Raw genomic sequence first — 19,780 nt, 5'->3', positions numbered from 1 at the left:
AGTATTATTTTCTCTCACCAGACTATCGCATCAGCTTCATCTCTGGCCTCTGCCTCCATTCCAGACCCTATATCCAACATCCATTCTGTACACCAGGGCTAGATTAATCTTCCTTAAATATACATTTGGAGTATTGATTCTGCTACTTCCTCACTGGGTACAACTGGCAAGTATCTTCCCCTCAGTAGCCCTCAGTTTCTTTGCTTATAAAAATGAAGGAATTGGACCGTAAGATGGTAAATATCTAGCACACCTACTGCCACCTCCCCATTCCAACATCCAGGGCAGACGTTACTGATTATAGCCTTCTTTCTGGCTGAATTCAGATATGACCTCAAAATCTATTAGCTAATCAGTCTGGACACACAAGATATAACCTAGCTAACATCCTAGAAAGTATATTTACTAGTTTCTCCTCCATTGTAGAGATGGGAAGATTGAGGCCCAAAGAGGTGAGAGAGTCTGTATATTTCTTAAGGGCTCCATCTGCCCATCCCGTGTCCTAAGTGAGACGGGAGCAGGAGGGTGGGCCGAGTTGAGGCCCCACAGACTCCAGCTCTGCAGCTGAGCCGACCACCAAGCACCCCATCCCTCCCCAGTGGGCACAGCCGGCCCCTGATGCCTGCTTTTGCCCTGACAGGTACGGGAGGCAGATCTGAGCGACCAGTATGAGGCAGCCTGCGAGTCAGCCTGCAGTGAAGCAGAGTCGACCGCGGCGGAGGCTCTAGACTTGCCGCTGCCCAGCTACTTCCGCTCCCGCAGCCACAGCTACCTGCGCGCCATCCAGGCGGGCTGCTCGCAGGAGGAGGACAGTGTTTCCCTGCAGTCCCTTTCCCCCCCTCCCAGCACCGGCAGCCTCAGCAATAGTCGCACGCTTCCGAGTGAGTACCGAGATGGGGGACCCCTGGGACCGTTCCTGGTGGACCGGAGGTGGGGAGGAATCCATGGTTGGTGAGCCAGGACTGGAGGGGTGGCTAGCAAAAGCCGGAGGCCTTGGGGCTGAACTTCCCACCAACTGGTGAACTGGAGCTCAAATGGCAGCAGTGGGGGGTGGGGGGCTGTCACAGAGGCAGATGTCAACACTGGGGATGGGGTGAGGGGGTCGTGAGGGCTGGAGCTTGTGAGATACTTGGTTGCCCCTGACTCTCTAGACCCTGGCTCTTACTGAAGCCCTACTTACCTGTTTGGATTAGTTCAGGTAGGCAAACCTGTGGGGAGGGTGGGCCCCTGCAGGGAAGAGGATGGGATCTGCATTGAGCCTTCTCAAAGGGGTGGGTTTGCAGGTTTCTCTCATATTCACAGTCAGGGACAACCTGTCCTTTCTGATACTTGTTCTAAGTTCTCTGACAATAACCCAGGCACGATCAGAGAAAAAGGGGACCCTGTGTCCCAGAGCAAGCCATGACCATCAAGACCCAGGAAGATCATAGCACAATTTCTGGCTTAGTAGAGAGAACTTTGATCTCACTCTGACTAGAGAGTTTTCCTCCCTGAGCCTCAGTTTCCCCATGTATAAATTGAGGCATAAGCCAGACCCCAGAGAGCTCTCAGGGGAGATGAAATAAGGCTGTGCCTGGAGAGGTTTAGGCGGGCCCTTGCACATGGTAGGAGCTGACAAGTGTAGCTGTTCTTACCGGTTCTCAGACTTGACTCTGAGCCTCCTGACAATCAAAGGCATTGAGGTTGGATTATTATAGGAAAACCACATGTTTCAAGCGCTCAGTTGGTGTTTGATATAAATAAATGAGCCTGAATCTTATGGATATTCTATACACAAGAAACCAGCTTATTGACTGAAAACTGCAAAGGCAGGGGGCAGAGCAAGAAACCACTTTGTTTCACTATTGCCTTTCAAATCGTGGCTGATATCTGGGCAGATCCCCGAGCTTTTCCAGGCATTTTTAGACCCTAAGGAACAGTCTCATTTTCAGGTATTGAGGGTCTGGTCTCATTTCAAAACATCAGTCTCCTCTACTTCAGACCTCGTGCACCTGCAGCTAGGGCCTGACTGGGCTCAGAAGCCCACAGTGGGGAGCTGGGCATGGTGGTGAGTGTCTTCTCTGTTCCTTGTTCATCAGTGGCCATTTCTGGTTCCTTCAGGGGGAGGGGAAGGTCGCTAGTGCAGATGTTGTCTGGCATCAGGAACATCTGTGTGACAGATGCCACTTGCTAGCTCTTTCTCTTAGGTGGTGCTTTCAGAGTTTCTCCTATCTTGCAGGGCCCTTGTGGTGTCTTCTTTCCCAGCATGGGCAATCCCCCTCCAGGCCACTGCTGCTTATTCTGTCTCAGCTTCTCCAACCAGTGGTTGCCCTCCTCCACACTCAGCCTCTTTTTGCCAGGGGACCTGGCCCTGCCAGGCAGGCATCTTGGGCAGACTCCTCTGATGACAACTCCAGCCCTACTGTCTCCCTCAGCTCCCGCTTTACCCATGTGAAAATGAGGCCTGTGCCTTGCAGAACTCTGAAAGTATAGGCTGGTCTGCTACAGCCTTCCTTCTAGACCTGCTGTCACAGCTAAGCCTGCCAGCCTCTCCACATTAGAAGTCTCCAAAGCAGGTGTCGGGGTCCAGTTTCTTTGGCCTCCAAATCCAGGGTATCCCTGCCAGGCTCTCCCAGGCACTCTGTTACAGTCTTATAAGAGTCTCAGGTAAAGGATCAGATTCCCCACATCATCAGGCCCAAGGAAAGTTCTCTAAGCAGGAGGTGGGCCTGGGGAATCAGATAGCACATCAACAATTTTCTTCAAATAAACCTTCACTCACCAATCTCCCCCGACCCCAATCACTCGTGAATGGACTGAAGATGGGTGATGGGCTACATGTCCCAGAACTGTCTGGGTCCCTGTATTGGTCAACTATTGCTACAATAGTGCTGCAAAGCAAACAACTACAAAATCAGTGTAATACAACAAGTAACATTTATTTCTTGCTCCCAAGTTTGTGGGTCAGCAGGAATGGCTCTCCTCCACATGTTTCTCACCCTCCTCCTGGGACCAAAGTGTCCTCCTGGGAGCAGTGGCTTTAGCAGGGCATGTTCTTCTCATGTTGATGGCAGAAGCACAGAGAGCAAGCCTAACTACACAGGCACATTTCAAGGTCCCTGCTTGCATAATATCTGCTAAAATCCTATTAGTTAGAGGAAGTCATAGCTCAAAAACAAGGGATGGAGAACTATCCTCCCACCGTGTGGACAGAGGAAGGGGTGAAGAATCAGGGTCAGTAATTCAATTTACTGTGGTCCACTTTCTTGGCCACATTTATTCGTGTCCCTCTCACAGAAAATACCCTTATCCCAAAGATCCTGAAAAGACTCATCCAATCATAACATCAGGATCTCATGGTACACCTGAAACTAATATAATATTGTAAATCAACTCTCCTTGAGTAATAAATAAATACATGCATACATGCACACATACATACATACATACATTTTTTAAAAAGGAAAAACATCTCATGATCTGTGTCAGGTATGGATGTGACTCCTCTTGATCAAGCAACCTAAAATCTAAAATTAAAAAAAAAAAAGATATCTACCTCCCACCTCCCAACCCCCCCCCACACACACACACCCAGCATACCTTGGTAAAATAGGGACAGGATGACTGCAGTCCACACTCCTGTTCAGAAAGAGGGAGAAGGGGTTCAGAGACTTACTGATCCATGGCCATTCTGAAGTCCTTCTGGGCAGATGTTGGGCAAATACTCTGGGAAAGGGAATGTCTCTTGACTAGGCCCAAGCTCTATGCTCTGGGGTTGATTCCCTAAGCCATGGTTTTCCGTAGCTCTTGGCTCTGCTCTCTGAAAGCCCTTTCTTTTCCATTAGCCTTGTTGGCATTGTCTAAAGAAAGCATTGGAGAATAGGCCTTTGGGCAGCCAAAGAGCCTTCTTTGTCTGCTTCCTGCCTGAAGAAAGTTAGGGACCCAGTTGTCTTTTTACATCTTGAGTGGTCTCGGTCCCTTGAGCCTCAGCTGATCATAGTTTTGGCCACATACCTCCCCCAAACACTTTATGGGTTTTCTATGTATTTGATTCCACGTAACCCCATGTACCAAAAAGCACACCCACAATTATTTTTGAGTCATGTCAGTCTCTCTCAACTCAATTATGATGACTTTGGGTGCATCAGGCTTCTGTGGGGCCATGCTCTTAAGCTTTCTAGAAGCTCTTTTGAAAAGCTGAGAGCATCTACTGAATGGTACCTTATTATTTTAGAGTATTAATAAAAGATGTCATAACCACATCTTCGATTTGATCTGACCCACATGCTGTATCTTAAGGCCATAACCTTGGTCTGATCTTTGCCCCCAGGCTGTATATTAATTTGAAACTGATTTACTGGCTGGAGAAGCTGGAGTTGACTGATCTCTTGTCCAACTCAGCGAGTTCTGGGCTCTCTGTATTCCCTCTAAACACTCCCTGTGACACTCCCTATTTCTTTTATGAATTCCTCTTTCTTCTAAGTCCTTATCAAATTCAGCCCAAAGGAGCCAGCTCTTGCTTTCAACATTTTACCTGGAAACTCTCTTGCCCAAATCCATTGGTTCTCTTCAGGTTACTGTAGATTGACAGTTTTACCAAGCATTTTGTCTCTGCCGAGTATGGGTAACCTTTTTTCAAGCCTCCTCTAACAGTTTGCTCACTGCTCACCACTTGGTCCCAGAGCCGATGCTACATATTTTTGTTTTTGTTGCTTATACACCCCACTCTTGGTACCAATTTCTGTATCTATCAACTATTATTGCAATAATGCCGTGTAACAAACAAGCACATCTAATGTCAGAGGCACACAGTAATGCGCATTTGTTCTCATTCATGAGTTTTTTGGTTGGCTGGTTCTGCTCTGCATGTCCTATATTCTCCTCCTGGAACCAAAGCGCACTCCTGGAATCAGTGCCCTAGCCAAGGCATGTACTTCTCATGGTGGTGGCAGAAGTATAAGAGGGCAAATCCCACGGTACAAGCTCATTTCAAGTCTCTGTGTCACACCTGTGAACATCTGGTTGGTCAAAGCAAGTCACGTGAGCCCAAAGCCAAGGTCCAGGGAAATACACTCAACCTTTTGTGGGAGAAACTGCAGTTACATTGCAAAGGGCATGAACACAGGGAAGGGTTGAGAATTGAGGCCAAAAATTCAATCACAAAAAAAAAAAAAAATTCAATCACGGCCCCTTCAGCACATCCTGTATGAATAATCCAGCATTTCTGGCTTTAAATGTAGGGATGTGGGGCTCCAATTATTCTCAGTTTGGGAGCTTAAGCCCAAACCAGGATACTCAAGAAAGTACTGGTAGCAACATCTGACACCTACCCAGACATGTGTGCACATATATACCTACTTATGGACATATATAAGGTTCTGTACCCTTAGACCTCTCTCTCTGAAAACGTATAAAAACACATGCACACTGATATTCTCACATGTACAAACATACACCTAATCTCTACATACAGTTGCACATGCTCTCACATATGTGTGTGTCTCCTTCAAGGCTCATGCCACCTCCACACCCGTGAGGAAATCATGCCCCTAACAGATTGGAGCCACCAGAACAATCCCCCCTACCCCGTGTTTCCCCACTCAGCCCTGCCTCCAGGTCTCCATAGTGACTACTACATACGTGCTCCTCTCTCCTCCAACCCCTGATCCCCTCAAGCTCAGCAAGTAAACTCACCTGCCTTGCAGGGAAAACCAAAGCCACCAGATTTTTCAGACCTGTGCCCAGAGCTGTAGTTGGTCCCTACGGTACCTTAGTGCTGGGTTAGGAAAGACACTTAACTGTCATCTATTGGAAAATTATCACGAAGCACAATTTTTATTAGAATAATGTCCTTTGCTGCCATCTGCCACAGATGTGTCATAATAAATATACAATTCGATTATGTCTGTGTTGTGAAGAGCACCCCCCTTATACGTGGCTATACCCTTTATAGGTATACCCCTATACCCTTTATCAGTGTAAAGCTTGCACCACCATCCATGGCATTCCGGCCCGTAACCACCTCCCTCCTCGCAGACACACCCCACCACCCACAGGTACACCCTCCCTCAGACACTGTCTCCCTGCAGGGGTCACCCTTGCTCAGAAGGCTGCCCCCTGTCCTCAGCATATGTCTCCAGGAAGTGAGCAGTCCGGGGCCTGTCCCCCACCTAGGGCTGTTCTGAGCCCCCAGTCGCTGAGGGGCATGAAAGCTCTTTGTCACCCTCACATGGGCACATATGCTCTCAGGCCATATGCCAGCAGGTGGGTGGATGTGAAGGCCACTTACTGAGATGGTGAGAGCCTGGGAGGGGCGGGCCCCTCCGGAGTGGCCCTGGGCAGGGCATGGAGCTTGCCCACCCCCCAACCCGCTTGCTGGGGGCTGACCAGCTTCCCAGCTGTCAGCACCCCCTCTGTCCCTCCCCTTCTCTGACCCAGATTCCACATTCCAGAAATAGCTCTGGCAGGTGACTGGCAGGCAGGGTCGGCCCCAGCCAGGATGGTGGGGGAAACAGAAGCTTCACTACATACACATGCCCCTCCCCAGCCAAAGGACCTACCTGGGAGGGCCCACGGGGGTGCCATTACCCCCTCAGTCTGCCCCATCCTGCCCCCTCTCTCTCCACTTCTGAGAAAGAAAAGAAAGAACAGAGAACGCGCTCCGTCCCACTCCTCCCTTCGCTGACGCTGCCCATCCCCCATTAGCGCTCATTCTCTTCTCCCTCCCTTCCTCCATCCCTTTCTTCCAGCTTCCCCTCCCCTCCATCATCTTAACCTTCTGTCTGCCTGTCTCCCTCAGCCCTGTTTCTCCCCCCCAGCCTCTCTCCCTTTCTTTCTTCTAAATTTCTGGCCCTTCTCCCTCCCCAGCCTCCTTTCTGTGTCTCTCCCACTCCCTCTGAATCACAAGGGAGACTGTGACAACACCTAGGAGCGGTGGCTGCTGGGTGGTACCTGCCACCTACCCCTGCCCCGCACCAACTGCATTCCCCGCAGCTGCACATGGGTACACGTGTATACACGCGCACATGTGCACACACCTGGAGTCACTCTCTGGCAGCGCTTGGGATAGGTTTCTGGACTGGGAAACACCCTTGCTCCTTGCTCAGGGGCCCTGAGTTCTAGTTTCAGCTGTGCTGTGTCACTCTGGGTGGGTCCTGACCCCTCCCTGTGCCTCAATTTCTCCATCTATGTTGTGAGGCTTGGGTTTGGGGACCCCCAAACACCTCCTATCTGAGTCACAGAATGCTCTGTCCTCCCTTCTTTGTCCCCTCTCCCCTCCCCCAGAACTCTCCCAGTTTCTTCTCTGATTTACTCTCTCCTCCATAGACACAGGAAGGGAGGCTGACAAAATTCCAGTAAGCAGCCAACCTTCCAGGCAGTCTTGTCCCCCAAGCCCTTTCCCAGGCCTAACCCTCCACAATCTCTGGTTATTACACTACAGGCTCCTATCAGGCTGGACACTCCAATCCCCAGAATATCAGGGCTGAGAGGAACCTGAAAGACCATCATGACCAGAGATGCAAATAGACTTCAACTCACATGTCATCTCTGATCCCTGGAGCTCAGGACTGAGATTGGGTTAAGCAGAGAGATGTGTCACCATTGATCAGTGATGGCTACTTTGTCCAGGAATGTTGCACTTATCTGACGTTCCTTATTTAGCCCAGTTAACCACACACACACACACACACACACACACACACACACACACACACACACATGTTTACAGATACTTTACAAAGAAACTGTAGCCTAGAGGAGGTGAGTGTCAAGTCAGGGTCACCCAGTTAGAAGGTCAAGGAGCTGTTTCCCACCTCGGTCTGCCTGGCTTGAGTTCCCCATTATCCTGTGTTGGGGGGGGCCATCCAAGGTCCTGGTAAAGAGATGCAGTGTGGTCACAGGAGTTTCAGGGAGAATTATCTGGCCACATGGGCAGGATGGATTGGAAGCTGTGCAGTGGTCCAGGCAAGGCACAGTGAGGCCTGGGCAGGGGCCATAGAGTCAGAGAGTAATGGGAGTGTCCAGGAGGCCTTCCTAGAGTGAGAATTCCCACCTCCTGAAATAGGCCCCTCTCCCCAGAGGGCACTGGGCAGAAGGTGGCTTCCTCCCACAGCCCCACCCAGCCGTGGACCAGGAAGTTCCTGGTTAACTGGGTCACTCTCCTAAGTCCCATTTTTAGGCAGACCCACTGAGCCTTCTGGGGGAAATAGTGATTGGGCTTAAGAACTGGTGGGCAGGTTGGGAACCCCAGCTTTGAGATTCTTGAACAAGAATAATTCCTTACTCCCTCAGGGGTAGAGAGGTCAGGCCAAAGGAGGAGAGACTAAGGTGCTTAAGCTGAACCTCGGAGGCCCTGAGGCCATAGTTAAGGGCAAGAGCTTTGCAGTGAGGCAGCCCTTTCATTGAATAGATGCTTACTGATAACCTCAATGAGCCAGGCTCTGCTCTAGGCACCAGGGACACATCAGTGAACAAAAGGGAAACCTCTGCCTTCATAGAGAGTACATACTTTTTTGGGGGGGGGCATATGGGGGGAGGCAGACAAAACAATAAGCATAAATAACTCAAATAAGTATGTGGTTTACTGGCAAGTAGTGTAGGGCAAGGAGTACTCGGAGTGCCGGCAGGAGGAGGACAGGGCTATTGCAGCATAAACAGGGTACCAGGATAGAACTCACTGAGACAGATGTTTGAGCAAGCACTTGAAGGAAGTGAGGGAAGGAGTAGTGCTGGGGAGGTATTCCAGGCAGGGAGAAGAGTGGTATAAAGGCCCTGAGGCAGGAGGGTGCCTAGTGCATTGGAGGAGGAGCAGGGCTGGTGTGGTTGGGATGGAGCAAGACAGAGTCAGGCCTGTGCTTTGGGGCTTCCTGAATTTTCCTAAGTAATCAATCTAAAGATAAATACTAAGTGAATGGTATAGGTGTAGCATAGTGACTGTGAGACGGGCAAAGTAAGCTAATATTTTCGAAGTGCTTAGTACAGTGCCTGGCATCAAAAAAGGCTCAATAGCCCTCAGTTGCTTTTGTTACTATAACCTTTATGCAAGACAGCGGTATTGGAAAGACTGTATCATCTTCTTGAGTAAGATGCTTTTTAAGAAAAATTTATTTATATTTTTGGTTGCGCTGGGTCTTCGTTGCTGCGCGTGGTCTAGAGAAACTAGTTGTGGCGAGAGGGGGCTACTCTTCGTTGCGGTGTGCAGGCTTCTCATTGTGGCGGCTTCTCTTGCTGTGGAGCACAGGCTCTAGGAGCATGGGCTTCAGTAGATGTGGCATGCGGGCTCAGTAGTTGTTGCACATGGGCTTAGTTGCTCCGCGGCATGTGGGATCTTCCCCAACCAGGGATTGAACCAGCGTCCCCTGCATTGGCAGGCAGATCGTTAACCACTGCACCACCAGGGAAGTCCCTTGAGTAAGAGTCTTTTCTCCACTTTACATTTGGAAAAGAGATGCACAGAGAAGGGAAGGGACTTGCCTAGGTCACCCAGCAAGGCAGGTGGGGGAGCAGAAGCTGGATCTGCAGGTAGGCGCAGATGAGGGATGAGACCCCAAGGACCAGGACTGTGAGCAAGGGGACTCGCAGGGGAGAAGTGGGGAACTGGGAAGGCCATGAGCCACGAAGGGAGTGATTTATGAATTCAGGCAGCTCCTACTGCACTTGGCTCTCCAAGGCATCCTGGATGTGATGGTTTTTACTATGGAGGAAATGAAGGCTTAGGAGGTTGAATGAGTATCTTGTCCAAGGTCACACAGCCCTCCGGAGTATGAGCAGGGATTCTAACCCAACCTGGAGGACCTCAGATGAGCACAGCAAAGTGAGGATGGAGTAGAGGGGACAACTAGAAACACTTAGGACGTACAGTCGATAGTACCTGGGGGGCTAATCTGACCACACAGAGATGAGAAGACCACCTCAGACTGCTTGCTCTGAGCCTCAGTTTCCCCTGGGAACAGCCAGGTGTCGCCACGGTAAACTCGTGCAGATTCTGCTGGCCGCTCTCGCGTCAGGGAGCATGCGTCTGGTTCCAGCTGGAACCGGTTTGGTGGGGGCGGCTAGAGGGGCGGAGTCCCTCGTGCTTAGGCATGCGCGTGCTGACGTGGGCGCGCGCTCCCTCTCGGGGTCGGGCGGCCTGGGCGTAGGCTGGACTGAGCGCCCCGCGCGCTTGCGCACACGCCCCTCCGCGCGCGCGCTACGGCCACGTGCCGAGAGGGTTGCGCGCGCCCCCGCCCATCCCGGGAGTCCCGAGCGACGCGCGCGCGCGTGACGCGGGGGGCGGGGCGGGGCGGGGCCGGCGCGGGGCTTTAACCCAGAGGCCCCGCCCCGCGGGCGTACAAAACCGGAGACTCGGGCCGGGCCGCGTGAGGGAGGAGGGTGAGTGCCCGCCACTGGCCGCAGCTGCCGCCAGCCCGTCGGTCACTTCGTCGGTCTGTCCGGTCCACGTCGTCGCCGCCGCCTCCTCAGCCCGGACGCCTGGGGCCCGCCCAGCGCCGCCCGGAGCAGCCGCGGCCCCGCGAGGAGACGGGCGCCGCCCCCGCCCGGCCCTGCCCTGCCCCCGCCCTCCTCCCCTTCTGTCTGTCCGTCCGTCCGTCCGTCCGTCCGTCCCCCCGCCCGCTCGCGCTTCCGTCCTTCTGTCCGGCCACCAGCCCTCGGGCCCGTAGCCCCGCTCCGCCCGCTTTGTCTCTCCCTGGCTCGCTGTCTCTTTGTCTCTGCCCTCGCGCTGCCTCCCAGCCCCTCCCTCGCTCCCCGATCTCGGGTCCCCCTCAAGGCGCTCGTCTCATCCCTCAGAGCCTACCCCCTCTGAGCGCCCCTCATCTTTGGGGACCTTTTTTTTCTGAACACCTTCCACACTCCCCCAAGGCTCTCCTCTGAGCTTCCCGCACATCCCTTGAGGGTCCTCCCTTCCATCTGTCCCCCCAAATCCCGGGGGTCTTGCCTCCTCTTAGCCCTCATTGCTTCAGGGTTTTCCCTCTTTTGGTGTCCCCTGTATACGCTGATACCTCCTAGATCCCTTGGGGTCTCTCCTTGGGACCCCCAAAGCTCCCCAGCTCCCAGACTTAAGCGCCCCTCCCTGCCTTCCCTTCGTTTGTCCCCTGTCGCTCTCTCTCCTTGTTCTCTCGGGCCTCTGCGCTCCTCATTCCTCTGGGTCGGGGCCCCCTGCTTTGCTCTCCCTGCCTCTCTCTGCCCCCGCATCTGTCTTGCTGGTGTCGCCACTCGATGTCTCTTGCGCTGCAGACCTCCCTTTAAGGCTACTCCTTTGCCAGGGCTCTTGCCGCTCCCCCTTGCTTTCTCTGCCCGGGTCCCCTGTCTCCCCTTCTCTCTGCTCCTGTGTCTCTCCCTCTCCCCTTTTCTGTCTTTGCCGGTCTCTGGGTCTCTGACCCCCATCCGGCCCTCATGGCTTTGTGTCTGGAGCTCTTGAAGCAATGTGAGTGGTGGGGTGTCCGGGTCTGGCTGGAGTGCGCCCGCAGGCTGGCCGCGGCCGAGGCTCCATGGGGTTGGCGCTGGGGCGAGGGCTGGCGCTGGGGCAGGAGGCTCTGGGGCCTCCCCACAAAGGGGGCAAGGAGGGAGGGGCCAGGCTGTCTGGCAGAGGTGGGAGAGGGAGCCTTCCTGCTCTGAGGCTTCTGCTTTAGTTGCTTGTGTGTGTGGACGGTGCCACGGGCTGGGCATCCCTGCCCGCTTGGCCCTGCATGGCCTGGCATTTTGTGATTGCTTGTGGGCAGGCCTGGGCTATTTTGGAGCCAGCAGGATGTGATATCACTTGGGCGTTTATTTAGACCCGATTGGGGGTGGGGACTGCGTTCTTGCCAACTTGAGTAATCAAATTTTGCATGGGGGGTGCGGCCTCCTAGGCAGCTGGGCTGTGCGGTTTGTGGCCAGAACTTTGCCAGCCACCAGACTGGGCAGGTGAACCAGGGTCTGTGCTGCCTTGGTCTTGTGGAGACTGTCAATCAGGGTGAGGGGAGAGAGGGGTTGTTTTTAACCTGACCACCCTTGAGGATTGGGTTTGGTGGTCTAAGACCTCTGCGGCCAGCCTCAAGCTGTGTGACTTTGAATGAGACCTTCAACCTTTCCAAGTCTCAGTTTCTCCATCTGTAAAAAGGGAATAATTATGGCAGCCTCACAACGTTGTCGTGACAATCAAATGAAACATCTGTAAAGACACTTCGGGAACTGTCAGCCTGTCTTTAAACTGAGCCCCACAGAGGGAAAGCAGCTTGCCCGGGGCACACAGGCTAGTTCATGGCAAAGTTGGGACAGGGATCCAGGCCTGGGACTCCCCAGCCCAGAGTTCTTTACCCTCCCCCCCACTCCATTGCCACCTGGTTGTTCAGAAATGCACCTGCCCTTCCAATAGGGCAGGGGGCAGGCTGCCCCTTTTTATGCCCCCATTCCTGGTTGCTCTTTGCCAGTTTGTAAAGATAGTTGGGTGTGCCCAGCTGGATGTCTGTGCTGGAGACAGTTGGATTTTCCATGTGCCATCCTGTTGTTGTTTAAGGGTGGGCCCTGCTTGGCCAGTGGCACTTGGGAATAAAGTCTGTCAGTTTGTGGCTGTGAGCCCCACCTGCTTTTCCAGCTTCCCATAGAGTGGGGGAACAAAGGCTTCAGCTGAGAGATGCTCCACAGACAGCTGGGGTCTGCTTTCAAGGAGCCTCAGATGTCCCAGAAGTTTGGAGCAGGAGATAAGATCAGCTGTTGTAGCCCCCTCGTCTCACAAGAGACCAGGGACCCACAGAGGATTTCAGCCAGGACTCCTGTGTCCTCTGCCGTAGCACTGCCTCCGAGGAGGTCGCTGTCTGGCTGGTGTCACCTGCGCACTGGTGTATAATGACAGTTTCCAGCATCCGTTGACCTTTTACTGTGGGCCCTGAGCTTGACACGCTACGCAGACTACTTGCAGCAGGGAGGAGAAAGGGCTTGGTCTCTGGCCTGAAAGTGGAGGGAATCAGGGTTGTGGTCCCCACATCTCACCTGTCAGGGAGGCTGCTTTCGCCTGGGCTTCAGCTTCCTTATCTGTAAAGTGGGAATGATAATCCTTGTCCTAAGGCTGATTCTGAAATCATGGAATCCCTAGAGAAATTGTGTGAGGCAGAATGCCAGGGTTCTATTCTCGGCTCTGATGCTAAGATGCTGTATGACTTCAGACAAGTGTCTTCCTCTGTCTGTATTTTTCCTTCGAAAAAATGAGGAAGCTGGTTGTTGTGCTCTCTTAGGTGCTTCCAGCCCTGACATTTGAGGATTTTAAGGTAACTGAAATGCCACCTATTTGCACCTACATCTTATCTTACCTGTTAAAAGTGTGCTTGATCACAAAATAAGAGGCAGAATGTGTTGAGTGCTGCCAGATGTGTGCTGATAATGTGCTGTGGGGTTTCATCGGAGAGAGATCTTGTCCGGGCAAAGGGATCAAAAAGGCTTCCAGAAGGAGGCAGTGCTTGAGCTGGACCCCTATACCAGACATGTTCTGCCTCTTATACGAACTGTTCCAGAGAAAGAGTGCGGGTTTTCGGGCCGCAGACACCTGCTCTTGGTTGGTCTGCATCACTCGCTGCCTGTGTAATCTTGGGCTAGTTACTTTCTTTGAGCTTCAGTTTCCTCATCTGGACGCAAGATAATCATAATTACACTGCAGGGTTGTGGTGAGGATTAAGTGAGATTCTACATTAAAAAATAGTACACAGTAGGTGTTTAATAAATGTGAACTTTCACCTCGAGATAATATCTGGACCCCTTTTTGCTTTGTGGGAACAAGGCAGAGGCCCAGCCTCTCCCTCTGCCCGCTGTGGCTGGGGTTCAGGTAGCAAGGAAAGCACCTCCTGGCTGTTCTAATATGTTAACAGCAGTGATCCTCTAACCTCTCGCTATGTGGGACATTGTGTAATCTGCTAGGCTCTTTCCTTTCCATTGTTCCTCACAACAGCCCTGGGAGGAAGTCAGAAGCCAGTGGAGTTCTCCCTGTTTCATGGGTGAATGAAGAATAGGGGCCCAGGGAGGGCTTGCGCCCAGGCCTCTTGACTTGGCTCCCCCTGCAACCCACAGCGTTGCTCCACATTTATTGCTGCTGCCCGGTAGCCTACGGCTCGGGCTGCCTTCTCTGGATCTGGCGTCTGTTCTGCAAGGAGGGTTTGTTTGGCATTTCCCCAACCTCTGAGCTCATCTCAAATTTAAATGGGACTAGCTTGAGGTTGGGTGGGGACTGAGTCACCACCTTCCCTGGCTTTCTCGTCCTGAGCAGCAGCCAGACACCCAGAGGGCCACTGCCGTAGACCTGCTGGTTGTAGACCCTGCACACAACAGGCTTTCCTCCCAGAAGCTCAGATGGCTCAGGAATGTCTCCCTCTGGGCTCTGAGGGGAAGGCGGCAGTGGTGGCTCCATATGTATTTCTTCACCTCAGGGATCTGGAAGCACGAGCCACACTGAGCTGTTGTTGCCTGGCCTCTCCTGCTCCAAGCTTTTATTTGTGCTGTACCCTCCCCCGTGGTGCCGTCTCTTCCCTTTGAGGCCCACATTGTCAAATGCCACCTCTTCCAGGAAGTCTCTGATTGGTGCCTCTGGAGTCAGACTGTGAATTCGGTCCCAGGTCCATACTTGCTGAAAGTGTGACCTTGGAGATCACTTTACCTCTCTGTGCCTCAGTTTCCTCATATAAAAATTAGGCTCCTCATCTTTACAAAGTTCAGGTTCCTGAGCTCTATCCCCAAAGATTCTCATTTGGCAGGTCTGGGGGCAGGAATCAGCTTTTTAAACCAGCCCTCTGGAGGAGTCTGATGCTGAAACCTGTGGGCCACACTCTGGGTAAAGCTGAACTGAGAGTTTCTCGGGTTGGTGTCACAGTTTGGCATGTCCCTGCTGTGTGACCTTGGATTGGTCGACTTTCTGCGCCTCAGTTTTCTTCCCTGTCAGACTGGGATGGAAATGCCTTCCTCACAGGTTGCTCTGAGGATGCAAACTCGTGTTGTAAAGGCCCCTCAAGAAATGGGAACCTGTCTGCTACACTGCCGTTCACTGGGTGTCGGGGACTGTGCTAAGCACTTTCTGGCATTATCCCACTGCATTATTGCAACAATCCTATGATACAGGTCCCAATATTATCCCCATTTTACAGGTGAGGAGACTGGCCCCTCATCATGGTCTTTGTTTCAGGCAGAATTGGTTGTTTCCAGAAGCAGATTACCCTTCCCCTGCTCAGTCCCAGCAGCAGACACTGTCAGACCTGGCCAGGGTGAGGGCTGTAGAATTGAACATCTGGGCAGGAATGCAATCCAGTCGTCAACAGGAACTTAATGAGGCTATCGAGGTGTGAGGTGTGAGTGCCTCTCAGGTTCCCAGGTTTCCCTGTCCTGGCTGTGGCTGCCTCGCCTCCCTCAGCCTATGTTGGAATCAGCTGGTTCCTCACCCACCCACTCCTGGGAACCAGGGCTACCTTAAAGACAAATAAAATCCATATTCTAGAGCTAAAAGGTTATTGTTTCTTGTCTCACTATAAGAAGCATGCTAAGGGAGGAAAAGGGACAGGGATGTGCCTCGGATCCCAGAAGAAGACCATGTCAGGGCCAGGTGAGAGCCGTAGTGCTGTCTCCCCACCCAGGTCTCCCTCATTTCTCTGTCCCTGGCCTGGGTCACCCTGGGGAGAGCTGGTGCATGGAGGTCTGGTTTGGCCAGTGAATAGGACAAAAGCAAGAAAAGTGGTCCCAAGTGGTTGGAGCTGGACTTGGCTCAGCCTGGAGCTGAACTGGGCTTGGAAAACACTTTCTGTCCAGGAACCTGCCCTCCCAGCCCTGGGCCAGGCTCCGAGACGATGGGAGAGACCAGACAGACAGGGCCTCTGCCCCTGGGAACTTAGGATCTGACAAGGGAGACAAGGCCTACAATTATGAGAGACTGTGTGACAGTCTGTAATTAAGCATCTGCTGAAGGAAAGCATTGTCTGAGAAGGAAGAAGTGAGCATGACCCAGAGGAAACAAGAGCCCTCGTGAGGGGGGCTGGATTCGCAGAGGCCGACATTGGGGCTGACGTTCCTGGGAATGGTTTCTGCAGAGGCACAGGTGTGGGGGCTAGACAGGGTAAGTGCATATTATGGAAACAGTAGACTAGTTTTGCTGATGCATCAGGGCTCAGGGAGGAGCCAGGAGATTGTAGGCAGCATAGAACGCGAGCTGAAGAGCAGAGGCTTTGGAGAGCCATGGAAGATTTTAGAGCCGGGATGGCACAGCTGGAGGATTTTTTCAAGATGAGTCAGACTGGGTGAATTGGAATGAATGAAAGTGACAACAGGGAGGAGCTTTGTAGGCAACTCGGAGAAGGGAGAGGGCAGGGTTCGGGTGGAGCCCGTGCGAGAGGGAAGGGCCAGTTGGGGTAGCAGAGGATGTTGTGTTCTCTGAGGAGAGCCTGACCAGGGGGCCTGATGGGCCAGCGGGAAAGATGTTGGGTGTCGCTACCTGGAGCAGGAAATAATAGTCTGAGCACATTGCTCGCACACCTGCCCTGTGCCAGGCTCTGTGCCAGGGCCTTCATGGATGCTCTCATGAAATCCTTACAGCAAGCCCGAGGCAGGTGGACTTACCGTCCCCATTTTACAAATAAGGAACATGTGGCTCAGACCCAAAGCTGACTGTCTGCAAATGCTGGCTCTCCCCACAGTTCAGCTCTGCTTCTTGGAAAGGAACCTCCTACTGTTAGGATCCTAGGAATCTGAGCCTTCTTGCCCCTTGAATTGGGGGCACCTAATACATCCCCTAAAGGACAGAACCCCCTACTTTCTAAAGACCTGGGAGATTGGGGCTGGGTACCAGCTCAGAATTGCTTCAAGGTGGGAGAGTCAGGGAATTGAGGGGCCTTCACATCAGCAGTTTTCCTCGCCAGGCTGTGAGCATCCTCCAGAGCTGGCTCTCGTGTGTGTCTAGTGCAACAGTGGGCATGTCCATGACTGGGCCCACTGGGATTCGCAGCCAGCCCCCACCGGAGAGGGTGCGCCCCGGCCCAGCCACAGAGGCAGGGAGGGACTTGACCGAGGTGCTCGCGACACAGGAGAGCCAGGTGATGAAGCCTATTTCCCAGGCTGCAGCCAGGGATAGCCACTGGGCAGAGGGAAGGGGAAGGGGACTGGTGCTTAAGAGCGGCTAGCAGGGGAGGCAGCAATGGTTGGCGGCAGTGTGCAGCTAGGAAACTGGTGGCCAGTCATTCTCGATGTGCTGCCCTGAGCAGGGCCTTGTCCTGGGGTCGTGAGGCCACATGGCAGGCACAGCCTCTGTGTTCCGCTCACCCCACTCCTCCCTTGTCTCCAGTAAACACCCCCAGGATCCTTCTGCCAGTCTACTTTGGCAAATTCATACCAAAATCAGGACAAAGGTTTTGATGAGGGATTTTTGTGCTCCTTTGGAACAGACACAGCCTGAGAAATGTTCGGATATTGGAACAGTGAACTAGACTGACCTGTGCTGTCCCTTTCAATTGTAGTTATTCACTTGATTAATGCTTTACCATTTGCCAGGTGCTTTCTTGTAAATGTGATCATTCTCATATGTATTCATTCTTTTCATTTCGTTTATAGCACATTGTTTCTGGATCATTAATATTTGTGTAGCCTGTTTTTTAATTTCAAAGCACTTACATCTACTTTATCTCATTAGGTTCTTATACAGCCCTAAGAGGATTGCTATTCTTGTCATCGTCATTTTCCAGAAAGTGACTTGCCCAAGGTCACTCTGGGATTCACTGGCTGAGCTGTTGTTCACTTATTCAACAAATATTTATTAAGTGCCTGCTGTGTGCCAGGCGATGAGCTGGCCCTGCGGATACAGTGGCAAGCAGAGCCGTCTTAGAGACTTAGCTTCTGACCTCCCAGAGTCCACAGAATCATCAAGGTGTAGCCAGGATTCACCCTAGCGTTCCTGACCCCCACCTTGGGCTCTTTCCACTGCAGACCCCTGGAGTTTGGGCCTGAGGCTCAGATCTAGACTGTTGTAGCCTGTGAGCCTTCAGCCTGGAGCATCATGGTAAAGCAAGCCAAGGCAGCAAGTCTCTGCAAACTGAACTTCAAAAGTGACAGAAGAGGTCTTTGGTAATGACTTAATTATTAACGAGAAGGTGAAGAAGGGCATCTCTACAGAAGGCCATCTGCTCCTCCCCAGGGGGAGGAAGTCGCTCAAGGGCTGCTGTACCTAAGATCCGGGCCTGAATTTTCTGCAGCCTCCAAATATTTGATTACAGTCTGCACAGGTGTGGAGCCCTGTGGCCATGTGCTAAGCTGGGGACCCTCCTTGCTTCCTTTAATATTAAATGAGATGAAATAAAGGCATATCTTAGGATATCAGTCTGGAAAGGACTCTCCCAGCCCCCTCATTTCCCATGAGTGGGAACCAAGTATTGGAGGGGACAGGATCCCATATTGAGAGAGACATTATTCTTCCCCTTCCCCTGTCTTACCAGCCTGACTTAATTTCCCCAGTCCTTCCTGTAGGAACCCTCCCCTCTCAGCTGTACCTACTGAGCATTCAAAGCCCTCTTGAAATCCTTCTTATGCCGTAAGGCCAAGTTTTTCTGAGTCTTCCCTGCTACTTTCTGCCCTGCCCAGAGGCCTGTGCTGTCCAGGCTGCCTCCATCTACTGTCAGAGGCTGACCACCTGTTCTGCAAGACTAGACCAGCAGCCCTTGAAGAGACTTCAAAATCCAGGTGTCTGGGCCCTGCCCTCAGGGAGTCTGATGCCTGAGACCTAGAGGGAAGCTTCTTGGGGTACATTTTGCTGGAGTTATTTTTTTATGTGCAAAAATTATGCTTTTATTGAGAAAGCAATACATGTATGTGGTTAAACATTTCAAACTTTGTAGGAAAAAAAGGGGTCCAGTGAAAAATTAGTCTCTCTCCCACCTAGGCTCCTAGATAATGACTGTGAGCAGTCTTGATGTTTCCTTCCAGAAATACTCTGCATACACGGGCAGCTGTGTCAATACATCCCATTTTATTACCTACTGCCTGCTGTTCTGTACCTTGTCTTCTTCACACAAGGATGTCTCTGTTGTCGGTATTCCCTGTGGGTACACACGTGGCTGTGTGGCAGTCCATTGACGGATGGACCACCCGTTGTTTGTCCAGTCCTCTGCTCAGGGACATTTAGGTTGTTCCCAGCCTTGTTGCTACGAGCAGCGCTGCAGCCAGCACCCTTCCCACCTGGCTGTATACATGTGGGCAAGCATCACTGTGGGAGCCATTCCTTCCTGCAAGTGAAATTGCTGTTTTGAAGAATCTGTGCACCTAAAAGTTTGTTACCTTCTTTTGCATTCTGAAAACCTATATATATATATTTTTTAACATCTTTATTGGAGTATAATTGCTTTACAATGGTGTCTTAGTTTCTGCTTTATAACAAAGTGAATCAGCTATACATATACATATATCCCCATATCTCTTCCCTCTTGCGTCTCCCTCCCACCCACCCTCACTATCCCACCCCTCTAGGTGGTCACAAAGCACCGAGCTGATCTCCCTGTGCTATGCAACTGCTTCCCACTAGCTATCGATTTTACATTTGGTAGTGTATACATGTCCACGCCACTCTCTCACTTTGTCCCAGCTTACCCTTCCCCCTCCCCACGTCCTCAAGTCCATTCTCTACGTCTGCGTCTGCGTCTTTATTCCTGTCCTGCCCCTAGGTTCTGAAGAACCTTTTTTTTTTTAGATTCCATATATATGTGTTAGCATATGATATTTGTTTTTCTCTTTCTGACTTACTTCGCTCTGTGAGACAGACTCTAGGTCCATCCACCTCACTACAAATAGCTCAATTTCGTTTCTTTTTATGGCTGAG

General features: G+C 52.0%; 1 protein-coding gene across 10 annotated transcripts in view; it reads left to right on the top strand.

Moving 5' to 3' along the window:
* Nucleotides 1–19,780, top strand: part of DLGAP4 (DLG associated protein 4) — a 202,367-nt gene that overhangs the window by 122,600 nt on the left and 59,987 nt on the right. For 9 of the 10 annotated variants that reach the window (XR_007472183.1, XM_049699331.1, XM_004272804.4 and 6 more), the window contains one exon: nt 641–881. Coding sequence is in view for 9 of the 10 variants with exons in the window: in XM_049699331.1 (XP_049555288.1) it covers nt 641–881 (241 nt within the window). In the remaining variant the exon portion in view is untranslated. Of the gene's footprint in view, nt 1–640; nt 882–10,361; nt 11,402–19,780 lie in introns of those variants that run through there. The other variant, XM_004272805.4, reaches the window with a different exon arrangement.

The sequence above is a fragment of the Orcinus orca genome, chromosome 16, assembly GCF_937001465.1.
Source record: "Orcinus orca chromosome 16, mOrcOrc1.1, whole genome shotgun sequence".
NCBI classification, from domain to species: Eukaryota; Metazoa; Chordata; class Mammalia; order Artiodactyla; family Delphinidae; genus Orcinus; species Orcinus orca.
Note: the sequence above shows the minus strand (reverse complement) of the source record. Positions and strands in the feature narration are given on the sequence as shown.